At 39.2% G+C, this 26,797-nt stretch overlaps 2 protein-coding genes across 2 annotated transcripts in view; both read left to right on the plus strand.

Annotated features, from left to right (window-relative positions):
- The first annotated feature begins 11,202 nt into the window (after positions 1-11,202).
- On the plus strand, positions 11,203-13,486 carry znhit2 (zinc finger, HIT-type containing 2). Its single transcript, XM_041788907.1, has 2 exons — positions 11,203-11,263; positions 11,515-13,486. Exon 2 carries the CDS (start codon positions 11,547-11,549, stop codon positions 13,260-13,262), a length of 1,716 nt encoding a protein of 571 aa, XP_041644841.1. The 5' UTR covers positions 11,203-11,263; positions 11,515-11,546; the 3' UTR covers positions 13,263-13,486.
- Positions 13,487-15,091: 1,605 nt separating this feature from the next.
- Positions 15,092-26,797, plus strand: part of lrpprc (leucine-rich pentatricopeptide repeat containing) — a 103,471-nt gene continuing 91,765 nt past the window's right edge. Inside the window, exons 1-11 of the mRNA XM_041789450.1 lie at positions 15,092-15,297; positions 16,339-16,541; positions 17,239-17,361; positions 18,264-18,385; positions 18,498-18,556; positions 18,831-18,917; positions 19,005-19,131; positions 19,240-19,384; positions 21,871-22,028; positions 22,226-22,331; positions 22,439-22,546. Of these exons, the coding sequence (XP_041645384.1) occupies positions 15,092-15,297; positions 16,339-16,541; positions 17,239-17,361; positions 18,264-18,385; positions 18,498-18,556; positions 18,831-18,917; positions 19,005-19,131; positions 19,240-19,384; positions 21,871-22,028; positions 22,226-22,331; positions 22,439-22,546 (1,444 nt within the window). The remainder of the gene's footprint in view (positions 15,298-16,338; positions 16,542-17,238; positions 17,362-18,263; positions 18,386-18,497; positions 18,557-18,830; positions 18,918-19,004; positions 19,132-19,239; positions 19,385-21,870; positions 22,029-22,225; positions 22,332-22,438; positions 22,547-26,797) is intronic.

Here is a 26,797-nt window from a genome sequence, read left to right on the forward strand (position 1 = left end):
CATGCTTTTGACATGTCTGTCACTCTACTAAGGAGGTCAGGCACACTGCAAACCCTGCTCCCAACGGCTTAGTACTTGCTCCACGACCTCCGCTTATGAGAAAAAGCACTGTTAGCTTCAGTACAGCTTGAAAAATACTCCAATATGCTGGGAAAAACAAACACAGTTTTCATTACAGACCATGTAGAGTAAAACACAAAATTTGTGTCTTAACACACTAGATATGTTAGAATATGGTTGCTGTAAACATTTGAAAAAACTGAGCTCTACATGTGGCTGAATTTTGGTTTTAGACTTTTAAAAAGTTTTTCACCTCTTTCCTGGCTGGGTTTTAATTTGGGCGGGGCAAATATGTGGGCTGGTGATGTCACCAGCCATTTAAGGTATCGTATAACAGATATTTGAGCCTGAAAACAAACTTTGTCTTTTTTCTGGACCAGAGCCAGGCAAATGTGCTCTGATTACAAAGGTCAACATAAGGTCAAGGGGCAGGTTGATAGCATGAGTGCATTTCTCCATTCAGATTATCTTTGAGAGGATCGTATTTCTCCTGAGTGGGCGTGGCTTCAGCTCATTCAGCAGACATGCCCCACCATCCTAGAGCAGATTTTACTGCCTCATTTTTCATTATTTTGAAGCTTAATTTTATAAACCTAGATGTTTTTTTGTTTTTTGTTTTTTACTGAAATTTGACCTGGTGGTTCATAACACAGTGACCTGCCATACAACAAACCTAAATACAGATTTATTTTCTCTCTACAGGGTCTTTAAATCTATCCCCCTGAATCTTAGGCTCAGTCCCATAACAACCCTTGTCTCTACTACTTAGCTCTGCTCCTATGTTTTGCATGTTCACGCCTGGTGGAAGGATGTACCAGTTCTTGCTGGAATAGGGCAATAGGGCAACTCTCCCACAATGACTTGCTAATCATTGGCAAGATGGATTCTACATACTTTACATGTACAGTGTAACTATTTTCTTTGTAAATAAGAACTGATGCTAGGAGTCTCGCAGTTTGTGAAATGTGGATCACCTGAGTGTAGTGAATGTGTCTCCAGTGATTGCAGTTTAAAGACACCTGTGTCTGGAAGGCCCAGTCAATGGTTAATCATATTCCTGGCTACCATTACACCATGACAACAAAAAAACACTCTAAGCAACTCAGAGTTTAGGTTATTGAAAAATATAAGTCAGGGGAGTGATACAAAAAAAATGTCCAAGGCACTGGACATCCCCTAGAGTTCAGTTAAATCCATTCTCAAGAAATGGAGGGAATATGACACAAGCTGTCCTCACAAACTGTGTGACTGTGCAAGGAGCAGAGAGGCCACCAAGACATCTGACTCTGATGGAGTTACAAGCTTCAGCAGTTGAGATGGGAGAGACTATGCATACGGCAACTGTTGCCAGGGTTCTTCTCCAGTTAAAGCTTTATGGGAGAATGACAGAGAGAAAACCACTGTTGAAGAAATCTCATGTGGGAGACTAAATGGTCAAGTGGAAGCAAGTTCTTTGGACTGATGAGACCAAAAACACTGTTTGGCAAACACCAAACACGGCACATCAACACAAACACACCATCCCAACTGTGAAGCACAAAGGTGGCAGCATCATGTTGTGGGTATGCTTCTCGGCAGCTGGCCCTGGAAGGCTGGTAAAGGTAGAGGGTAAAATGTGGCAAAATATAGGAAAATCTTGGAGGACAACCTTATTTAGTCTACTAAGGAATGATGGGTTGGGAGATTTATTTTCCAGCAAGATACTGACCCAGCATACAGTAAAAGCGACACAGAAATGGTTTAAAGACAACAAGGGGAATGTGCTGGAGTGTTTGTGTCAAAGCCCAGACCTCAATCCAATAGAGAATTTGTGGCTGAACTAGAAAAGGGTTGGTCTCACCCAATCCCTGTGCAACCTGACAGAGCTTGAGCAGTTTTGCAAAGAAGAAGGTAATAGAATTGCTGTGTCCAGATTTGCAAGCCTGGCTGAGACCTATCCCCACAGACTCAGTGCTGTGATTGAAGTCAAAGGTGCATCTACTTTAGATTCCACCACTAACCTTCCTCTAGTGGTTGGCTTGTGTGTTTCAAGGGGAAAGATGGTCCTCTAAAACAAAAGTTTGGGATAAAAATGAGATAGTGGTCAGAGTCTTAATGAATTAAAACAGTTCAAATCCTTTTCAATCACTAATATTCAATATTCATGGACGAATGGCTAGGGTATGTTGGTAACATACTAGGTTGGCTTCCTGTCTACCAGAAAATAACCCAAAACATTTTTTCTATGGATGACTATGCCTTTAATTAAAAAAGAACCACATTTAAGAATTCTAGATCAAACGTAACCCTTTTATTCTGCCCTTAAAGATGATCGCAGTGACAGAGAAAAATGACAAACATCCAAATGTGGGGACAGAAAGAGAAGTCAGATAACATAGCTGTCTGAGTGAGCACCACAAAAAGTCTTGAGTTACAAAATAACAGTAAATTGCTGGTTTAGAGAAAGGTAAAAGCACAAAAAATAACTGGTTTAAGCTACTATGAAACATTGGACCCTTTATTTCCTGCCTGGGTCAACAGAGACAGAGAGAAAGTTGACTTCCAAAGTGCTGTGATGAGGTTTCTTTTCTCCTTCTTCCTGCCTGTTTCTACTGTCACTGCTGTCAGCTACTGCTTTAGGTCACAGAGAGGCTACCGCTCCATCTACCTGTGTTTTAGCACATCACATGCTGCTCTGCACACCGCACACACACACTCAAAGTCCACTAGACAGATCAAGGAGCCGCACAGGAAGCAAGGATTTGTTTATATGGATTGAGTGACCTGGCAAAGGTTGTCGATTAGATGAAAGGAAGAGAGAAAGAGAGAGAAGGGGGAGGTCTCTTTGTGAAGAGCTGAAAATAATAGGTAAATAATAGATCCCAGGGATTAATTATTGAAGGAGTACATTGATGCTTTCATGCTGAGTTTACATTCCTGAGTTCATTCATGAAAAAAAGTATATGGAGGAGAAATGAAAGGAGGATGAGAGGGTGATGGAGGAACAGGATGTTGTTGCTATGTCAGGCTTTAGTGAACCGTAGCTGCAGTACACCTTTTACCATCACATCCTCTCTGACATGGACACTTGTTTCCAGACCACATTCCCTGGTACACTCTTCGGAGCATATTGCAGCTTCATATCAAGATGTTTAGGTTGTACCAAATAATAATAAAGTGTTTTTGTTATACGCAAAGACCTTACACGTTAATCTATTATAAACAATGTGTTGAAAGTGTCCTTGGCTGTGTCCTTTAATGTAAACCTGAAATATAATATCCCAACACAAATTTTGAGCTTCTGTGCAGAATTTTTTTACTAGTGATGACATCGACTTAAATTAGAATTGGAATGTCTTCATGACTAAAGGTTTGGTAATGCTTTCCCTGTGGACGGCCAAACACACACAAACTGTAGCCTGTTTTATGCTTTACGATCCATGAATGTCCAGTGGGTCTAGTGCGGCAAATTCTCACTTGGTCACACACATCTCCAAAATATTTACAGACGCTGGAGGGCCAGGGAGAATATCAGTTTACTGCAAGGGCGAGCCTTGCCACAGAATCGGGACAGAAACTCTGCCTGCATAGCCCCAGATTTGAAATCCACCAATCTCATCCACCATCACTGCCATGTCCTCAGTCAACAGTTCAGCTGTTCTTAAATGTTTGAAAAGCTATTCATCAGCAAATCAGAAATGCCCACAATGCACCACAGGGGACATTGATAGTTCATGGGTAATGTAGTATTTTGTGTTTTGAAACACAGAATAGAACCATAGACTGTAAAAAGAGTTGGACAGAGCCTGTGTGACATCAGCTGTCTGATTACAATAAGTGAGCTCAAACAGCTTTTAAAGCCATCCACGGTAGCTTCCATATTGAAATTGCTGTCTCAATCAAACTTTGGATCAACCTAACAGCATGCCCACTAACTCGACTTCCTGCCAGTTAGCTAGCTAGCATTCTGGTTGTTAGAAAGGTAGCTTCTGCCTGTCGAGCTATCTGTCAATCAAATGAGACATGCAATCAGTGCACAGTGAGGTTTTTCCTAAATATAATTGAAACAATTCTGGAAAAAAAAAAATCACCCCCGTACAGTGAGAGCACATGAAGACATTAGCTAATGAGACACGTTTGTTTTTTTGAACCAGGCTGTAAACCAGTTTATATCTAGTGTAAAAAACAACTTCTTAACCTGTGTTGTGTACTGGACTCCCAGTGTTCCTGCAGCCAGCCTCAAGTGGACACTTGTGGTATTGCAATTTTTTGCACTTCTGCATTGGCTTCATTTTTGAGGACCAGAGGTTGCTGCTTGTATGGAACAGAATAAAACTAGCAAGATCAGGTTTTGTTGTGTGGATGAATTTAGGAAGATCGGGTAAAATTACTTAAAATTATTCTGTTTATGAAAAAAATCACAATGACTTGTTTTGTTAATAACATAAGTTAACTTCAAAGTTAAGTGTATTTATGTAAAGGTACAAAATTGCATATCTATTGTTGACACCACAGATTTAATTAAGTTATATTTACTCTTGCTCAGATTTTTACCTGCGCAAATGTGGAATGTGGAACTTTACTGATAGAATCCAAGAATAACTTCTTGAAATATCAGCCTTAAAGGAATATTAGTGTTGACTGGAAGGCTGGCACTATAACAGCAACACAAGTGTTTTTATTGTTATTTTATAGATAGGGCCCATTTGCCACTCTTTTTAGGGTCCTTGCCATGTCATTGGGCCTACTTAGTTACTCTCTTCATACCTGATGTATCCTGGCACGGTTGTCTGATTTATAATCAAGACTTTTAATTAGGTTAATATTACTGATTAATAATTGACTCCAACCCTTGACTCCTTTCCTGCTTGGTATCCCTGCTCTCCTTTTCCACCTCTATTTACTGATTTTTTTGCACGAAGGAATTAAAATGTCAAACGAATCATTTATAAACATACACCTTGTTAAATTTGAACTGCCAGTACACTGCCAGGGAAATTTTTGACTACCTTCAAAAACTCAACACCATCATGTTGTAATTTTTTAAATGTTAACCTTAATTTCTGTATGAGGAGACAGTAAAAACAGAGTTTCTTTGTTTGTATGTGCAACAAGTTGCTCAAAATTAAGCATTTGCTGCTGACTGCTAACAGAACTGATCATTAGACACAAACAGGATGTTTCCACCACACACACTTTTGGAAGTGCCACATATTGCCAAATCCTTTTGAGCTGACAAGTGACAGAAAATCAAAGTAGGTTTTCTTTCTTACACAAATGCATATGCCCTGCTGCCGTAAAGTATTCAGCTTCAGAAATGCGTCACTGTACATCATCGATAAACAGTGTTGGGGGTAACGCGTTAAAAAGTAATATGTTAGAGTACTCAGATTACTTTTCTATTGTAAGGAGTAACATAACGCGTTAGTTTTACAATTCAGGGGATCCCGCTATTCGTTACATTTTCAAAAAAGTAATCCATCACTGAAAGAAAAATCCCAAATTTCCCCTCTTCCCTCTTGTTGGCAAGTAGCACCATGCCAGCAGAAGGTAAACGTTCTGTGTCATTACACACGCATTGTTAGCTTGTTGAGCCAGCGAGATGACAGATCACAGCATGACACTGTGGAATTATCTCCATGATGATGGATTTTTGGATAAAAGGGACAAGAACAGCATTCTGGTGAAACGTAGGCCTAAGTGTTATCAGACACTATTAAAGACACATAAGGTCTAAATAAACCCTTGGACCAGGGAAAGACCCCTACTTCAAATGTGTTGACACAACAAATTTACAGGTTCAATAAAAGCAGATATGCATTTGGTTCACAAATAGGATCGTTTATTTGTAATTACTAAGATTCTCAATTAAAAGTTCCTAAAGGAAAGAGGAAACAATGTAGTTATGACAATTATTTTATTTCTAAAGATTTATAAGAAAGCTAAAAACAAATAACTCCTACAGTTAAAAATCTATCATGGGAATTTAGAATAAAATTACAATGCCTAAACAGGGCACTTACTGAGAGGAAATTCTATGGCAAACCCCACTAAATACCACCAAGTGAGCACACCGTGAACTCCAATACTGCAAATCTACACTGCAAAGAGAAATCAGTCTACAAGGCATTCAAGGGACCACCAGACCTACCACAGAGCATGCAAACATGTGGACCCCACGCAGACTCCTCACAGCTCGTGCCTCTGTAAAGGAAACAATAAGACAATGTGAATTTCAGTTGGTTCAGTTTCACAAGAAGATAACAGATGGAATCATCTAGGTGTGTACAGAAAGACAATTATCTGAAACTGATGGGGGTCATAAATATACAAGATCACAGTAAAGTAGTCTATCTTAAACAAGTTGGAACAATGATATCAACTGACCTAGATGAACCAATAGTCAAGCCTCTTTTAACATCTTAAGCAAGAAAAATTAGACAGTCTGAAAGGACTGATTTAAGCAAAGCCAAGCCGGTCAAGGCAAAGCAGGGAAGGCGAAGGCAAAACAGCAGTCTGGCAATTCAATCTGTAATTAAGGAAACATAAGTGACAATCATAGACAAACCAGCTAAAAGACCTCAGAAAGTAATCACCCTCCAACATTACCATGCCAGTCTGTTACCTTGCTCAATCTGAGGCCCTGATTAGGGAGAGTCAACAGGCTGGCTACTCTGGCTCAAACGAGGGGGTAGACAAGGGCAGACTTCCTAGGAAATGAAAGATATCATTAGTGATAAGCCTACAGTTAAATTCATAAAGCCCTTATTTAAAGCCTACCTTCTCAATAAACACATCTACAAAGCACACTTCAGTCAGGGTCAGTCAGGAGACAGCTTCACCACATCTAAATGCACAAGAAATCATTAGATTTCTGACTAAAATCCAATCATCAAGTGTTTCTCCCCAGCTTTCCCTTGCCGGAACACACCAAGCAGTCCTGCCACACTGCTACCAGGGTTCAGACAAAGAGAGGGCACTAACTGCCCACACCTGACCTTATAAAGGCACGAAAAACTACCTGATCCTACCTACAGAGGGGAGTGTTTTCACCTTTTGCTTCAGGCCTCACATACGCTTAAAAGCTCCGTTCCAGTTTCGCGCTGTTATTACGCACAACGTCAGTGACGCTGTCTGCTTCTGCTCAGCTTGTTGTGAGATTGTGAGCATGTAAAAGAGCTGTAAAGGTTTTCCTGTCTGTTAGTGGTGTTATCGGGCTGCAGGGATACAGATTATGGGCTGTAAATTACGCTGTACATTATCATTGGAGTCTGTACATTCAAATGCAGACATGCGGTTATCTGTCGTTTTTACAACCTCCGAGTGGAACGAGTGACTAAGGGGTTTCAATATTTAGTAACACAAAAGTACTCTAAACGCGTCAGTTTTAGAAGTAGGTGATGCAGTAACGTAAGCTACTTTTCTCAGTCTGTAATGCAGTAATCTAACAAGTTAGTTTTAAAGGTAACACTACCCAACACTGTCGATAAAGCACTCAGTGAGGAAGTTTGTGGATGAAGTGTTGGGGGTACATGTCACAGGACATGCCAGAGCAGAATAAAGGAGACAAGAGGAGGCAGCTGCCTGCCCAGGACTGCTGGCACAGCAGCCAGGGGCGGGGCCAAGACAGCATGGCACACGTCAACATCAGACCCCCTTCCTCCCCCCACTTTCCCCACGGGCTGTGACAGGCAGCACAGGAACCCTTGGCCCAGTGAGGGGTGGACAGCCATCTGACAACTCCCCACCTGCATGACCTTTACCATGCTTGACCCCCTGCAGGAGACAATCACCTCACAGCAAACAGCCCCACGGGACGTGAAGACACCCAACACAGTCAGGGAGGCACACAAATAGACAGACGGGCACCATGCACATATTTATTGACATAAGGTTAGACAGAAGGGCAGTTAGCCAGAATACAACATGCATGCATGCGTGTGATGAGTCATTTTGATTTGACCTGCTGCTTTCAAAAGAAGGTTTTATTTTTAGTCTAATGGTAAACAAAGACAACAAATATGTCCAGCTTTGGGACTGAAGAGGAGTGTGAGGTCTATATGACAAAGCTACAATAGTTGCAAATCCTTCTTTTTGAACAGTTCAGATTTAGTTTTATACACTTTTATTGATTTCACCTGGGTCTTCCTTGATGTGGTCTTTCAACTGTGTTTTTCAACTCTTTTCCGGCTTGGTTTAATTTGAACAGGGCAAATATAGCAGCCCACAACGTCAACGGTCGCTACTGGAAATTACCCTGGCCCTCTTACTCTACAATGATATAAAATCACCAAGCAGTTTCATCTAAATACAGTCTGTTAGTCGATGTAGCTGCCTTCAATGAAAATAAACAGCCAGTTAGATGGTTTACAAAACAGAAAATTTAATCCCCAACTTCTGTCTGCTATGGCGCAGAGCCAGGCAGCTGCATTCTGGCCATAGTTCAGCGTAAGGTCAGGAGGAAGGCTTATTGCTGGATTGAGTCTCACTTCTACTTTTATATGGATTGGGTCTCTGGCTTGAGTCTTTTCCTTGAGTCTTAGTCCCTCCCACCACAGACTCATGGAGAGACTGGAGGAACCGAAGCGGAGGACTGAGACCAAAAGACCGATATTTAACGGTCAATGAGACATCCTTCGCTCAGCAAAAATAGTTGAAAAGACTTTTAAAAAATGTCTCCACTATGTTTTAACAAAGTGTAGATTTAGTTGAAAGTGAAAGGTGAAAGCTGTAATTTTCAGGTAATTGAAAAGACATCTCTATAAAGACTTAGCTGTATATGGTCATATTTAAAATGACTATTATTGGGCTAAAATCAGACGCAAAAAACATGACCCAATTTTCTACCACTCTCTTTTGACTAAATAAAGGCTATGACGGACCGAGTGTCGAAAAAAATCGTCAAAATGATGTCTGGTGTTTGGTGGGAAAGGGAGGATTTAGCGTTGAATCTTTTGATTTAATGAGTTTTTAACATGTTTTATATTTGAAGGTGAATCAGAAAACAAATCAAATATGAAGCTTCATACTGATTCACTCTTAAATATCGATTTTATTAAATGTATTCTCAATATTTCACTATAAATGCTTATTTCAAATACTTTTTTAAACCCCAGTTTATCAGTTACTGAGCCTTTTAAAGAGTATGATGTTTATGTTCTCTTGAGAGTCCATTGAGCCAGTTAATCATCTGTTATAAACTCTGTTTCTCCTCTATTATTTATCTCTGCTGGTGCTGTAAAGTTTCACAGACCTCCACTGTGTAGCAGCGTCCAATCAGAGAGTGATATCCAGTGAGGGGGGTCGTCTATGAGTAAAAAAAGTGTTTCAGGAAGCATGCTCTCATGTGTCTCTGCTCATTGGTCTTCAAATCTCAGTCCTTGGTCTTATGGCTTTGGTCTTCAAACCAATTAAGGGTCTTTGGGATTGTCCTTAAGATGGCAGATCAGAAACTACTTCCGGTTCAAGCAAAGACCAAGGACCGAGGACTGATAAACAAGCAACATGGGATCCACCTTATTATTCACTTGAACCAGATGCAGCAGGAACTAACATCTTACCTGCTGAAGGTGTGTTGTAATCCAGTATTAAATCCTGGATTATTTAAAGAAACTGACTGGGACTGTGTCTTAGTTTAATCCCTCCTGTCTATTAAAGTTGAAATGGTAAAGTTTAGTTAAGTATCTGATGATAGACAGATTCTCATGCCTCCAAATGTCATTGAAGACTTTTATGTTGAAGAGCAACATTGGGAAGCGGAGTGTTTTCAGCAGCAACTTAACAACAAAGATGTCTCATAAACAGGAGACAAACATAACTTCACATAACTCAGAAAATAAGATATGAGGCATACCTGAAGAGTTGAATACAGGATGAGAAAATTAAACTGACTTTTAAGCTCAAATCTGTCTGCCTGTCATGGCATAAATGTGATTGTTTCTTTGATGGCTTTAAAAAGAGAGTCGTGACAGCAGTATAACAGACAGATGATTCATTTATTCAGGTCGTAGCATTTCTTTCATGACTGAAAACTGGCCCGGTGGTTCATAACACAGTTGCCTGATACACAACAAACCTAAGATACACATTTTAATCACTTTACAGGGACTTTAAGATACTTGTCAAAGTAAAACAGACAAGTATTGGTTGCTGGTAAACATTGGTTACCCTTTCTGAATTATTTTTCTAAACCATTGTTTATTTTTTTTAAATATTAAAGCATCTCTTTTCAAAAAGTGATAATCCCATATGGTATTGTGAATCTGCTGTTATTTAATATAGACTTCTGAGAAAATTTGAAGATTTACACAGTAATTTAATGATAAGCTATTTCTACAGCAGATGATCAACGTCCTTGTAGCATAAACCTTTTTCCAAACATTTTATGAAATAAGGCAGCATTTCATTTGTTAATGAGGATGATTTCACATGGTTTATTGACGGAAAACAGTTCAAAAGTCTTTTACATCATATGCAATGACTTTTTATGTTACACATTCATTAAAATTCAACAGGTTATTAAACTATTTTAATAAGAACTTTTGTTTTCATTGTTGTTGTTGTTGTTGTTATTATTATTATTATTATTATTATTATTATTATTATTATGCGGATATGATTTAATTTATCTTCATACTATCACTATTTGCTTAAAAAGCTGTTGTGATGGATGCAAATATTGTACATATAAATAGTGTTGCAAGGTACAGAGGCAAGTATAGGTGTGCTTTGGAAATGTAGACAACCATACTTTATTTCTGCACTGTACAAGAACAAATGATACTGTAACATGTCTTAAAATGGCTGTTATGCACTAAGAGTACCTTGATATGAATAGGGTTTGCCTTAAGATGTTGGCTTGTTACTAAGTTTGCCCTGGGTAAAATAAATGAATAAAATACAATAAAAACCAGTAGAATTATGGATGTTGCACTTCTAGGTTTCTTTCCTCCTATGTATCTTTTTTAAACATTTTTATTTCAATTTACAGTTTTGTCAGGACGAAACTGTCGACTAAAAATAGTTTCATAATGAAGAATTAATTGTATGCAAAAATATCTACATTTGTCAAGGCTAACGAGAAAATAATCTTGCGCTAATACATAAATGTATATTTTTGAGGGGGAAAGCGGCGTCTGGTCGCAGTTACGTCATCAGCAGGCGACAAGCTACCTTCCCCAGCTCACCGTATTCACAACGTTAGCGTGGAAGCTCACAAGTGAAAGTAAGTACCGTTTGCTCTTTAATGAATAAACGATGAAAACGCTTCTGATATATGAGATTAGAGTAGCCAGAAAACTGTCTTTTTTAAGCCTTAAGCTATTTTTAATATGGTTTAATGAGGTTAAGCTACGAAAATATGACACTGTTTATGTTTGTTGTCAATGTTAGCGCACCAAAGCGTCAACAACAGAAGCTACGTTACGTAGCGATGACATGTTTTAATGATGTTATTTATATTTGTTCTGTTCCAAGGCCAGCGTCGCTTCGATCCACTGCAGCCGCCAATGAATCCAATAATTAGACGGAGGCTTCCTCCATCTGTACGGAGCCTGTTGACAGACATCGGTCCGAAGCAGGAGTGGACTGACACAGAGCCAGACACATTGACCAGAGAGGGGATTTTGCTCCCTCCCAGAGGATCTGCTTCTGGACAAGACGAGTTTCTCACCCCAGCAAAGACACAAGAAGAAAAGGCTACAGCAGACTGTCGGGATTCAAGAAAAAGTGCAGTCTGTATGTTGTGCAAATGTAAACCCTCTTGCTACACCTGCCCTCGCTGTAACCTGCAATACTGTGGCTTAGCTTGCTACAAGAGCCCGGATCATGCTGTGTGCTCTGAGGAATTTTACAAGGAATCTGTTATGCAGGAGTTGAAGAATATGGGGAAAACAGAAAGTGAAGGGAGGAAGAAAATACAGGAGGTTCTTGTGAGGCTCGGACAAAAAGCAGAGAGGACAGACGGAGGGATGGAAACTCTACTGAAAGAAACAGGTGTTGTGTCAGATGACAGAGACGAAGGTGAAGGAGAGGAATCAGAGAAAGTGCAGGCTTTTGAGCTCCTGTCCCGGTTAGCAGAGCTTCAGCAGTCAGGAGAAGGGAGTGATACAGAGATTGAAGCTATTTTGAGGAAACTTGAAGAGATTGGAGAAGGCGATCTGCTCCCAGGGGATGTAAATGAGGATGCTGAAAATGCTGAAGTGGAGACAGACTTGGCTGTTTGCCTCTCAGGATTGGATATTGACAAATTGTCAGAGGAGGAGCTCTGGGAACTTCTCAACAATAAAGAGAAAGAGACTTTTTTAGGCCTGATAAAGGATGGAGCACTTGGTGGGCTTGTTCCCTTGTGGAAGCCTTGGTGGGAGGAGCATGAGGAAGGAGGGAGAGGTCTGGTGGAGGTGCTTGAAGAGGAAGTAAGTAAACTGGGGAGAGAACACGCAACACTTGTGGATCTGCAGGACACAACAGTTGTGCAGAGTAAAGACAAAACTTCTTCAAAGTTGAGAAATGTTAAAGTAGAAAAAAGTAAAGAAAGCAAGAGCCAAGGGAGTTCCGTGTCTCCTGGTATCCCTCCAATTTCTGCAAAAATACCAAAGTTGAGCTCCCTGTGTGCAAATCCATCCCACCTGGTTTGCTATGGTTTGATCAATGCACTCTTTGGCTACACCTTCACGTTGTGCCTGTTCAACAATGACACTGATTCACTGTTAACTGAGTTCTGTGACATGGTTCTTGCTCTTTCTGAAGCACTGAACTCCAACAGGGTGTTCAACTCCCTCCAGGAGGCCTTTGGAAGTGGAGAAACTCTTATTATGGGTGGAGGTTACCTCGACAAGGAGGATCCTCTTGCCCCAGATAGGGCAGTAGAAGCCGTGGCTCACATCATGACTGGCAGAGACAGGAAAGATGCATCGGGATACTGCCTTGCAGCCTTGAGTCAGCTCCGCTCAGTGCTCACCAAAGCTAGATCTCCTCTGTCTAAAGAGGGAGAGGATGGGGCAAAGAGACAGAGGTACTTCCTGGCAAGCAAGAAGTGTGAATTCTTTCAAGCCTGGGTGCTCGACAGTGAATACAGGATTCGTACACTAGCTATTGAATTGTGGGATGAACATGTCAGAAGAGAGACTGTCAGGAGCAGCATGGAGAAAACAAAGACTGTGATTGAGCAGAACTTAAAGAAGAAAAGCAAAGAGAATAAAGGCTTAATTCAGGAACTGACATGATTTTTTCAACATTTATGTATATAAAAAATATGTAATGAGATGTATTTCATATATTGATTATCTTTTCTGTCATTAAAATTGATTTTGTTAAACCCTTTATGTCCTGCTCCAAATAAACTGCTGAACAGAGTATTCCAATTGATCTAAGTAACACAGTGTAATATTGCTGTAAAGTGGTATAAAAAAGTTGCAAAACTAAATATTCACAGGTATCTCTTACCTTATTAAAGAAGACTTAAAATGACGTTCATCTACACATTTTATTCTACTAAATTTTCCCGTGATAGGTAGATTTTAGTTGTTTGCTTGAGCTCCAGATTTTTTTTAAAATCTTGTTTTCTTGATTTTTGTCATAATAAGCTAATTTCTTTTTTTTTGTTGTTGTTTTCTTGAGATCTTGAAAGTTCTGTCATCAGTGGAATGAAGAGTAAAATGTCTGGATGTGTCAGCTAAGGGCCCTTGTAAAAATTGTTATAAACAATTCATTAGTTGTGAATGCATTCTTAAACAGTACTAATGGTGATTGGAGTTCTAATGTAGGAATCAATATTATATGTGGAGTTTGTGAAATCTAATTTGTTTTGGTACTTCCACATTATTTAATGTAAACAAAACTGAACTTCATTTTACACACAAAACAAACCTTTCTCAAGATAAACCTACATGATATTTGGGGTCTTGAATCTCTTTTCCTCAGCACAGAGTTTTTTAAATTCATCATAAAGGGGTATAAATGGGAGAGCTTTTCGAGGCCCAGCCAAACTGGATGCACATGGAGGTCAGCAAAAATCATGTTCCACTGTAAAGTTGGGCCATGTTTTATTTTAAACTGAATAAGAACCATTATAATCAAAGCAACAAAAAAGTGAAAAGGAATTTTATTCGTTTATTTATGCTGTTGTTAAATTCAGCTTTTTAACATGTACCCCCTAACACAGAATCTTGTTTTTATTGGTAATGTTAACAATTAGTAAAGTAAGGTCAGACTTCAGCTTTAGGCCATAATGGGCACAAACTGCAGGATACCAGAGAAAAAAGTAGAAGACAACTTTAATGAGAAATAATTAAATAATTGGCCAAGAATGTGACAAAATGGCTAACAAGTGGCAAAAAGAAGAGGCAGATAAGGGAAAAAAAGTAGGAAAATGAGTTAAAGGTGACAAAAAAGCAGCAATTGGTTAAAAGTGGGGGGAAAAATGGCAAATGAGGGCAACACCCAGCAAAAATGGGTTAAATGTGTCAAGAGAGATGGCAAATAGGGGCAAAAAGTACCAACAGTTTGTTAAAAGTGGCAAAAAGGTGGCAAATGAGAGCAAAAATTGGTGAAAGTGTCAATTGAAGTGGCCAAAATGGGCCAAAAGTAGCAACAACTGATTAAAAGTGGCCAAAAGAAGTGGCAAAAATGGGGTAAAAATTAGCATGAATAAAGAATTTCCACAAGAGAACCAAAAATAACTTCACACACTTGTCAGGTCCAAAATGAAGTAAATGTTAGCCAGCACTCTAGCACCAATGCGACTGATCCAACACACACGCATTGACATCATCAATAAATCACAACTGGAGAGACCCCTTTCTCTGGGTTATTCAAGGGCCCAACCAGCTCTGTGGATAGGCAATTAAAACCCACTGACAAGCTGTATCCCTGGGTCAAGAGTGGACTCAAATACTTGAAAAATACACGTAGACTGAAAGTGTTTGTGTTTATTCATCAGAGAGTTCACAACTATATAACACTTGGCAAAACTTTAAATCATCCGCAGCCATGAGCTGAACTCACACCAGCTCTGTCGGTGTTCTCGCGTTGCTTTTTTGGTCACGTGTTGCGGATGCCCTTCCACAGTGTGACAGAAAACATGGCTGCGCTCTTGAGATCAGCCCGGTTACTTAAGTTTTCGCCTTCGGGCTTGCTTCAGATCACAGGTACGAAAAGAACCGGACCACCGATCGGTAGACTTTACAGCGGAGCTCTCGGTGGCAGAAAGACTGGAGTTTGTTCCCGACAGATCTGCAAGGCATCGGAAAACGTGTCCAGGTATCACGTCTGTTAGCCCGGTGACGCTGTGATCCACGCGTGAGCGTGAGGCAGAGATGTCATTGAGGCTCAATGACAGCCAGAGACTAACAATAATTCATCAAAACGTGATCTGTATTTTTTGAATTGAGTGTTTTAACATGTGTCCTATTATATGAGATTGATGTGTATACAGCATCAATAGTTAGCTAACATGTTGGGTAAACATGGCCCCGTTTACACAAGGTGATGATCCGATGTTGTGTAACCTCATTATGCACAGTTTAATTATATACTAATGAGCCAAATACAGTCACATAGATTTCAATGTTAATGTCAGTGCTGGCATTCAGTGCTGCCGTGAATATTTGGCCCTATGCGAGTAGCAAGCTACTGCAAACTTGAAGCATGAGGCCCATAATGGGACACCAGTCATCTGTGTTGTTACGCATCACTTAATTTTATCGACATATTTGGTTATCAGCCCTATATTACAAAGTGATCCCATATCACAGTGCAGTAAGTGATGGGGCAACAGCCATCTCAAAATCTTTCTCAAGGTCAAACTCCCAACAAAACTCAAGGAAGGAAGAGCCTCCTGAGATGGATCTTAATAATGTATTATGGATATAGTCTGTTATCTATTTATCAAAGTTATTTACATCAATTCTAAACTTTGGTACAGATACAAGGCCCTTATTAAAAAAAAACAACATAACACATAGCAAGACAGCTTGATATAACAAATTTACAAAAGTACAATATACGTTCAATTTTATGCAGATTTTATGCATAATATATTAATAACAATTGACTTAAAAGCTGCATCTGCACCAGTGTCTTTATAATAGTGACTTGCATCAAACAGTGCTGTATTTTACTATTCAAAAGGTCGAGCATGGCAGTTGAAAACACATTATGTCTCATCCAACAACTAAAGAATCATCAGGGTTTTTTTCTGCTCTCCTCCCACCATTTGTTAATTGTCTCTCCTTATTTACCATACTTTTCTCCCTCTCTCCATCTCTGTCCTCTCTACTGTGGCTGTTCAATTGTCTACAGTCGTCTGTGGCCACACAGTGTTGGGTGTGTGCGTAACTATGCCGTGGCCAGTGAAGAGAAAGATGAGACTAGTGCTGCGGTGCAGACCAAGCAGATGCAGCAGTTTGACTGGGCTCTGGCCAAACTGGACAGTTCTGTGAGGAGGACCGGTCGCATCACTAGGACCCTGCTGCTCCGCATCTTCCACGATATCTGCAGGACAGGTAGGCCAGCACAGACGTGATCAGGGGGCTTTAAGATATGCAGTCAAACTGCTGTTAACTTGGAAAAACTTCTGCTTTGGATTTATGAAAGACAAGAAGATATGTCAAGTTTGTGAAAAGTTCTGGCAGCTTTATATTCAGGTGGTATCATATGTCAGCAGCAAAAAAAATGTGCTAAGCCTGTTTCCAAGTGTGGCACTTTAATATTCATATCCAAATCTTGGTCAAGGGGGCAACTAGACTTGACAAAGGTTCTTGTAGCCTCTCTGGATAGCCATGATGTGGATGAATGAGAACCTACACAGACAAATTAATATTCAAATACAAGTCAGGATCATAACCTTTTGTTTACTCTTTTGTGCACTTGCCTACTGAGAAGTACATTATTTGTTGTCAGTATCATTAGTACTTAGATATACGTATATCTTATCAGTACTTGCATACTTAAAATATCACTGCTCTATATGTCATAGGTTAAGAAAGATCTCTTTCATTATAAAATCAAACAGAAGTGAGACATTTCTACTCATCTGAAAAACACGAGTAACCTAAAGCTATAAATGAAGTTGTACTAAAATGAGCAGGGCTTTCTATTTCTTCTGCTAATTAAATAAAATACGTCTTTTCACCCCTGTTTTTTCTGTCCTTTTCTTCATGCTCTTTTTCTAACCCAACCTCTAATCTTATCTGTTTGCAGGTTATCCCAGTGGTAACCAGGCCTTATTACTGCTGCGTAGCTGTGGCTCCCTGCTGCCAGAGATTCCCCTGCAGGAGCGCAGTGATCTGGCTCATCGTATCTGGGAGAAGCTGCAGGCATTGGGTAAGAGGCAGCATCAGTTCACAGTGAAATAATCATACTAATATCTGATCTTGACAGTTTTAAACCATGGTATCAAACATTTCACTATTACTGCAACTGCTTTGGGCTATGTTATGCTAAAAAGTGACTAGATATAGGTTCTTTGCAGATAACGTCACGCAGAAGAAGAGAACACCCCTGTGGGGGCAAGAAGTGATTTCTACATAGAGAAACACTACCAAAAAGGCCATTTTTTGAGCTGTTTATTATTATGCCAAGTGCCAGCTACCGTGGCTATCATAAAAGAGCCATTTTGTAGCACAGACTCATTCATGATTGGCTCATCATTACTTGATCACTTGCCCCACAGTTTATTCTGTTGAGAGCACATCGTCATTACAAAGAAAATCATGTTTGTGACCAAAGGAGGGTTTTTATATATTAAAGGGGCTCAGCTTGCCTCTAAACTCAGACTCCCCTGGACACGTGTATCGCTTCGTCTGAGTAGACGATGCTAGACGCTTGGTATTTGGGATACTGTTCACCTCCACGCCAGGGAAATCTGTTAAACTGTGGTAAAAGAAAATCACTCATGTAGTGTAGGGATCATACTCAATGGATGTGGAAATTTTCTGATTAGAATTGCAGCATAAAGGTCCATTTATAACAACTAAGATCTAACTTTCCTCTGTTTCCATTTATTCCTTAATGGCTGTCCCCCACTTCCTGACCCCCAATGGACATTTTGGATCACATGATTGCAAACAACCTATGGGAAGCAAGCATTATAACAAATATAACATACTATATAAGATTAATTGGCATATTTCTACAATATTTAGTGTTTCAGTAGAGGAATCTTTTGTATTTTATGGATGCTAGAGCTATGTTGAAGTAATACTTCTGCATATTGTCCTCTGCAGGTGCTCAGTATGATGTCAGTCACTACAATGCCTTGCTGAAAGTTTACCTGCAGAATGAATACAAATTCTCCCCAACGGACTTCCTGGCCAAAATGGAGGCAGCTAACATCCAGCCCAACAGAGTAAGAGCTTTAGTGGAACATAGCAACATATTTACACCCTGATTTGACAGTTCCAACATATGTAATGATTTTGACATCTGTTTAATTTCCTTTTTTTTATTATCACGCACAGGTTACCTACCAAAGACTGATCGCAGCCTACTGCCAAGATGGAAACATAGAGGGAGCTAGGTGTGCACATTTCCTCTTCTGCTTCTTATAAACTAAAGTAACAGAGTTACTGTTCTGATCATAGCTCAGTAACTGAATGATGATGGTTGCAAAGAAGTATCATCTTATACATCTGAGCTTAGCTGATGTGTGATATGCTGTGCTAGAATACTTTGATTTACTTTTCTAACCCTGCTGAGTACAGCTTAAGTTACAGTCAGTCAGTCTCTTTAATTAGTGAGACATTTTACCTTGGGATTAACCTGTTTTCTAACTCCTTTGTTTGCTGTTTTAGCACCATATTGGGTTTCATGAAGAGCAAAGATTTACCCATCACTGATGCTGTTTTCAACTCCCTGGTGACAGGCCATGCTCGTGCAGGGTGAGTCGCCCTGCTGTTGTTTTAGCAGTGAACAATGTGAAATGGATTATAATGTAATTTCAACCTGCTTTTATTTGTTTCTTGCAGTGACATCGAGAGTGCTAAGAACATCCTGCCTGTGATGCAGGGAGCAGGAATTGAACCAGGTCCTGATACTTATGTATCCTTGCTGAACGCCTATGCTGAGAAAGGAGACATAGAAAGTCTGAAGAAGGTGTGTGTGGTCCCTCAGTTGTTTTTCTCTTTCTATGCCTATAAAACTCACCCTTTCCTCTTCTCTTTGTCCTCCTTGTATGTCTCCCCCTCTTCCTTTCTCTGTCAGACAATGGAGGAAGCAGAGAGTGCTGACTGCAGTCTGATGGACAGAGACCTCATGCAGATCATCTACACTCTGGCCAAGGCTGGACATGAGCAGCATATCCCAGAGATGGTTGAGCGTTTGCGGCATGAGAGGGGTTACGTTCCAGGTACATACTCTCATTTCTATACATTTTTACACTTCAGTAGTCTTCTGTAACATCATTTGAAGTGTGGGATGTATGACTGGGAGAGAAAAAACAGTCCAGTGACTGTCCAAGAGCGGTGGAGCGGTGGGTTCATTTTACATATTGAACTGTACCCCTTAAATGATAAGTTTTAACTACTGTCAATTACAAGTCCTGCTTCTTTTCTTGGAGGTGGAGGTATCAGAGTAAGATTTGCCCTTACATACAAATGTGTTTGGTGATGAAGACTTCGGGCATCTGTTTCTAAAAACAAACTGATGTCCTTATCATGTTTAATTACCTCCACCAAGGAGGTTATGTGATCGGCAGGGTTTGTTAGTTTGTTAGTTAGTTTATTTGTTTGTTAGCAACATAACTAAATAAGTTGTGGATGGATTTTGATGAAATTTTCAGGAAATGTCAGAAATGGCATAAGGAAGAACTGATTAGATTTTGGGAGTGATCCAGAGCACTGTCTGGATCCAGGAATTTTTTAGAGGATTCTGTACTATTGGGAAATAGGGCTAATGGCAGAGATCTGCACTTTCCGAGTGCTTTTCTAGTTATTTCTGTTGTAAAGACAGAAAATTAAGTCTTTATGATATGTTATAAGATCAATTAGAAGTACTGTGAAGGTGCTCGGTGCTCAAAGCATTTGAAAAGGCACCATTCAAACAAGAACGTCACTGTAACGAGGAGGAACAACAAAAAACTCATTGGCTGGTTATGAATTTCAAATAATTTAAGATCTTTTTATTCCGACAATGGTGCCCTGGTTTTGTGAATCAAATTCTAAATACAGTACCTTCAACTGTCAGCCTCAGAGGAGGGGGAGAGAGGACTCCATCATGTCTGCAGCTGCGTCATAGGGTAAAGTTATCCTCATATTTCACACGGCTCTAAATTCTTTATTCGCCTAGATGAGCTGTGAAAAGTTCTCCAAACTTTGTAGTAGGTCCCATTGGTTAAAAGAAGTAATCCAGTGCTGAAGTCCGTGTTGAAATCAGCAGGATAGACGTTAATTAGCATACTTAACAAGCTAACTTACGGTTGTCTGATGATGTGTTCAAGTTGGCTGGGAAATTTTAGTGTTTAAAGAATAGGTATAAATATGTCAAAATAGCAATTAAAATAACCTAGTAATTAAAAAATTGTATTTATTTTATTAATATTGTGTTATTTGAAGACCTTTTTGGAACAAGGCTGCAGCATCATTAATAATTTAAAGGTAATTTATTCAGCCTATTTATCTTAATATAATTTAATACAACTAAAAAAAAAAACATGTTATTTATTTGCTGTAATTACCGTAGCAAAAACGTACCGAACCGTGACTTCAAAACCGAGGTACGTATTGAACCGAAATTTTTTCCGTATGGTTACATCCCTAATAACTGGTATACCTGTTTCCTTGAAAATCATTTTTAGCAATTGCTGTGCGTTACAGAGCCATATCTGACTAAAACAACACAAATGTTGTCTGTGCATTCTTTATTGTGCTGACTTTGTGAAATGATTGTAAAGTGAGTGTGATGACGTATCCTCGCTCAGGCCAGGTTGAGCTTGGAGAAATATGAGTGCAGGCCAACGGAGGACTAGGGAAGAAAAAGAAGTGTGCTTCATTACGGGGCAAGTGGGTCTGGTTTGAGTGCGCCTTAAGTTTCATTTTCTCCTTTTTTAGTACATATAAAAGCATAAGTCAGTCTGATTTATATCATAGGAAACCTCCCTTTTGGAGCTTTAAGTGGTTGTCTGAGTGGCCCTTTGACTTATGTTATGGTCATGATAGTCCTCAGGCTGAAAGACGTTTCATATTTCCACACTGTTATATTTAGAGAGTGTACTGTCATTATATTGTTGCCATACTACATTAGCAACTTCAGTAAGTCATTGATTTTCAAGTGTTGTAAACTAAGTTTTGTCCATAAAAAGGAAAAACGCCTGAGAATCAAAGAGCTGAAATGTTCAGCTTCTTACTTATTGGAAGACTGAAAAACTGATAACCTGATTAAAATTGTACTAAATTATTTTTTTCAAAGTTGGACTAACTCACTTTGACTATGTGGTTGGTGACTGATTTTCTCTTTCTCTCTGTGTACACCTCAATGAGACCCAAACTGGAAAAGGTGTGTTCTGTTTCCATGTCGGACTTTGAGGTGGATAAGCACAAATATGTAGCATAGCAGTTATGTTTTTGGCTGCCTTTGGGTTGGACATATAACCTGTTAGCTGCTAGCTTGTCAGCATGGTCAAGAAGAAGGTCCACTAGGTAAATAGCCAAAAAGATGTTGCCATCTAGCGTAGTAGAGGCAGACATGTTGTCCTCAATAGTGCATGTGTACTGGGGCAAGGACAGTAGTCCAGTTAAATTGCCCAGTTAAAATGTAACAATAACTCGACTACTATGCATGTTTATCCACTGAGTATTGCAAAGCCAAGTGTAATCAGTATTAACGTTCCTCTTGTAGATGCCATGAACTTGTGTCTGAGCCTCATCACTCAGGGCCTGGAGGACACAGCCTTCCACATCCTGAAGACCTTCCCGACCCTGCAGTCTGACAGCCTCGGCTCAGAGTCTGCCAACCTGGGCAACTTCTTCCTCAGACATTGCGTCAACATAAACACGGTACTCAGACTAAACATTTTAAAAATCATTCCCTCCCCTTCTTATCACACAGATACACATACTGATTTTCAAAGATTTTATAGTTTTCACATTTGGTTATAAGCTAACAATACATTTAGAGGCTAAGTTGCAATGCATATTGAGTGGAAAAATAAAATGATGAACTTTATTTTTTATTTTTTTATTGTTTGCTTCAGCCTCTTGAGAAGTTGGGCCACTTTTGCAAAGAGCTCCAGGACTCCAAACTGCATGCTTCACCATTCACCTTCACTCTGTCCTGTGCTCTGGAGGCAAAGAAAATTGGTATGGCACAGCTTGATAATTATTAATTTACAGACCTTTACATCCATTCTTGATTCTGAAATGTTTCTTATTTGATATTGTCATTGATTGTTTTTTCTTTTTTACAGAGATGTCTTTAGAGCTGATGAAGATGTTGAAGGAGCAGGACTTTCCTGTAAGGCCACACTACTTTTGGCCTCTTCTCACTCAGCATCAGAAAGACAAGAACACAGCTGGTAGGCACTCAAACACAAACAGACATGATTTTATTCTTCAGCTGTGTAGCCATAGCCTATTGGTTACAGGCTTGCAGTACAACTAAACCATACCTGTAGCTACTGCCTCGTTCCACTAAAATGATCCTGATTGGTTTATTCATTCTCAAACCAGGAACAAATGTTTCACTTTGAAGATTTGCAAGATGGATCTGCCTGATGACAGACATAAAAATCTGGCCAATCCATCAGCTTTGCAAGGTTAAGAAGCTGATGAAACTATTTGATGCTACTTAAAAGAATTTGTTTGAAGTAAAAAGACATCCATAATCTTACGAATCAAAATGATCAAAAATTATCAAAATTTAAAACAACAACAAAAAAACAAACTACACAGCTTTAGCCGTATTTTTGACCAAAAGCTATCATGAGAGAAAGTAAAAGAGCACTCTTAGTGCCACAACTTTTACAGCTATATACAGCTTATTGTGTAATTTTTTTACATACATGACATAATTGAATTCTAAGTTAAAAAAATATGTAAATCAAGAACATAAAGCTATTGTTTATGGCTCTGTAAAGACAGAAATTTCACAATGTATTTCCTTTGCTTACATTAACAGGACAACCATTAGAAACTTTTTGCTTATTGTGAAGCATGACAAGGCCAGTCTATTTATCAGCTGACTGCAGCAGCCCTATTCTACCTCCAGCACTAAACACTGATGTGTTCAAAGGTGCCAGGGCCAGTTCAGTGCTGCTTGCAGCAATAATTCTGGCCTGTAGTGAGAATTGGCGATGTGATACATGATTAAAGTTCATGGAGATTAGTTTTGATTTGCAGTGTTGTTTAAAATGTGCAGGTTGAGTTGTGGCTTGCTGAGGTTGAAAAGTTCTATTTAAAATAGTGTTTTATTTTTATAGGCGATCTAAACAACCAAAAAAATAAGCAATCCCTCTCAGTGGCATCTAGAATGGATTTTTGATCCATGCCAGATTTGAGTATTGTACATGCAGGTGTCACAATTGCTACTGCAAAGAAATAAACCCTGCAACCCTATCTTATGAATACTTCTACTGTGTTTTAGCATCACTTAGACAGGAGTATCCTTAGAGAGAAGATTTGCCTGTTGTTAATGGATCCTGAAGCTTCTTCAGCCTCATGTAAACAATCATGTGTATGTGAGAACATAGTGCTTGTAACAGAGCCTCAAAAGAACAAGAATGGCAACTTCAGCAATCAGTGAAATGAAGCGTTGTCTTTTTGGTGAGCATGATTTTTGCAGATTATGTGAATGTGCATTATTTTTTGTAGTATAGAGGATCATGACCTCCTCAGTCCTCTGTAACAGAAAGAGCTTTTAAAGGAGTGTTTCCCTCAAATATTAATGCCTCGGAGTGGTCCTACTGGGACAGGTTTCACTGGGCCGGGGCAGTCAAGGGCAAAGAGGCCTGATCTCTGCGTGAGAGAGTCAGAGGGGGGGAGGAGATAAAACGACACACGCATGCACACCTACTCACTAACACACCAGTGCAGGTCTCTGGTGAGCTCTAGAAATAGATTTTAAAGTTTAGAAGTTTGAACAGTGGAGCTTCAGACCAGAAAGAAACCCTGACTTTCAAAAGTGTGCTCGCACAGAAATGTTTTTTTCTTTTTTCTTCTCTGTTCTCCAAATCCTGCCTCTTGTTTCCTCTTGGGTACAGGTCTATAGTACATTTTTCACTGATCAGCCTGTTTTTCTTTTCTTTCCTTTGAGTGAAGCTAAGAAAACACTGAAGTGTTCAGTCAAGCTCTTTTGTCCTCAAGAATCACAGACTGTGCACCTTATAATGGTTCATACTGATGATAAACAAAAGCTTAGTTTTACAAAAGATTAGTATGACCTTTACGTTTTAATTGATTTAGTGAATTTTCTCTCTTAATGTTATTTATATTTATTTTAAAGGGACAGAGCACATTAATGGACATAAGCAGAAAAGAAAAATGTTAACACACCAGATTTAGCAAAACTGCTAATTTACACTTGTTGTCCCTTCTGTCAGTAAACCTTGAAATATGGTATTTTTGTGTCTTAAAGCTCTGCACATATTTACTCACAATTGGCTCAAAAGGAGAGTACTGCACAGAAGTTAGCCTATAATTCTGCTTTATTAGGAGGATTTTCAAAACTTACTGAAAATTTTGGAAAAAAGTATTAAATCTAGCTTTAGGTTTCTTGCATGTACTTTTGTAAAGTTTGGGGCACTGAATGGGATATAGTAAAGCCTTTACAGGCCAGTGCAGCTGCAAAGCATTGCTATGGATTATGGACTCATGACGATAATTTTTTTTTTTTTTTTTTTTTTTTTAATGCAGCATGAAACATGGTCAAATCATGCTGAAATGGGTAAACAATTAAAGCTCACACAATATAGTATTACATTGACAGGGTGACATGATTTGCTTCTGTTTTCTAAATACAACCATACTATATCTAATGTGTCAGAGTGTGACTTATCAAATATGGCAAAAATCATAATTATTATTAGTTTGATATAGACATCCTGATTTTTAAATGCAATTTTTCATTGGTTTTCCAACTTGTCAGTCACATTCATTTATCACACTTTAACACTATTAGCGCATTAAAAAAAATAAACATTTCTAAAAATTATGTAATAATGAAACAACTTGAAGCACTTTGATCTTAATTTTGATGATATTTTTTCATGACTATGGGAAGCCAAAATCAAAACTGACACTGAATTACCCAGATTATAGCGCAGCCTGTGCCTCATACCTTAGATGAATCTAAGCCTTGCAACTATTTTCTGTTTAAATCATTTTCATAGTCTTTTTAAGATCACCCACTGCTTTCTTAAGAGGCTTTGTGAAGCCATTTGATTGTGGTTACCTTAATTTAAATGCTTTCTTCACTTGACTTGTTCGAAAAGTCTAAAAATGACTCCCTAAGTCTTTCCCTAGCCACCTTTTCATGAAAATGTCACATGGTCAAGGAAAGGTGTGAGTTTTGAGGATAGAAATAGCAAACCGCTGTGAATCTAGCTGCTCTTGCACTATGCAGATGTGAGGGATATGATGTGGGGTTACTCTGTAAAAAGTTGACAGACTACAAAAATGTGCATCTATAGCTCAGTGCTTTGTCCATGTTGTTTAATACAGCACATGAAATAAGAAAATAAATGTGATATATATGACCTCATTAAGGGTTTTGTAAGCATCCCCCTTGGGTTAGGGTAGCTTTAAGCTGAAGCACACCAACAGCTACATCATGCTTATCTACTCTATCAGTCAAATCAGCCAAACCTCATTTATGCTAATATATGCATGCTTAAATATTAGCCTTAAAATAGTTCTAACAGATAAATTATAAAGAACTTACTCCTCATACAATCTGTATGAAAAATGAAATAAGTTATTCTGACCAGATTAGTTTTTGAACCAGGGTTATAAACATGTTTATTTCTGCTGTCCATCTGGGCATTCAAACATGAGACCTGGTCAGACCCTCGAGGTTTTTGCAGCCAATTTCAGGTCAAAACTTGAGGGGCACTTCTGCATTTTCTCATTTTTTAACACCTTGGATAGGCTCACGCCTGCAACATGCCTAGTTGATTAGCTTCAATCTGTAGCCTAATTAAGCCTAGTAGCGTATAGTGGAAAGAACTTTGAAAAATTAAACATCTTTTTAAGTAGGCTTACCTTGAGTAGTGTTTAATCACCTGAGCATAGGGAGGGTCCCCTCTGCAGACTCCACAATTCTGGATTTTTTTAATCTCACAAGCTCTACAGTACCACAGAAGGGACAAAATAACAGATATGCATTTTTTTAATTCTGCTGGTTGCCACAGCTACCACCTGAAGTGAGCATTGCAACCCTTAGTCTGACTGTTAGATGCTGCCAGTATTCCCTATTATAGGTAATGAACCTTTCTTTAATCCAAATGTGTCTAATTTGAAGTCTTTTTCAAAACTTCTTGTTAAAATCTGGTTTCAGTTCTACTGCGCAAGGATGGTTGATCTTTTGACCTTTGCCCCATGGCAGGTGGCACCTAATATTCCTTGTTGGTGACACTCTGATCTCCGTAGTCTAAAGTAACACCCCATGCAAATCCAAACACACATACATGGGTGCAAATAAGGCCTGAGGCTGAGGGATCAGAGGTCATTTTGCTTCAGCAGCTGCTCTCAAATAACTCCATGTACCGAACTTGTTTGTCTGCTCTGTTTATCATCCAAGTCTCCTTTGCATGTTTTTTTTCACTGAGGAA

The sequence above is a fragment of the Cheilinus undulatus genome, linkage group 6 (genome assembly GCF_018320785.1).
Source record: "Cheilinus undulatus linkage group 6, ASM1832078v1, whole genome shotgun sequence".
Lineage (NCBI taxonomy): Eukaryota > Metazoa > Chordata > Actinopteri > Labriformes > Labridae > Cheilinus > Cheilinus undulatus.

What these genes read in the sequence shown, in the direction of transcription:
- znhit2 (XM_041788907.1), top strand. Translation starts at nt 11,547, where the DNA reads ATGAATCCAATAATTAGACGGAGGCTTCCTCCATCTGTACGGAGCCTG.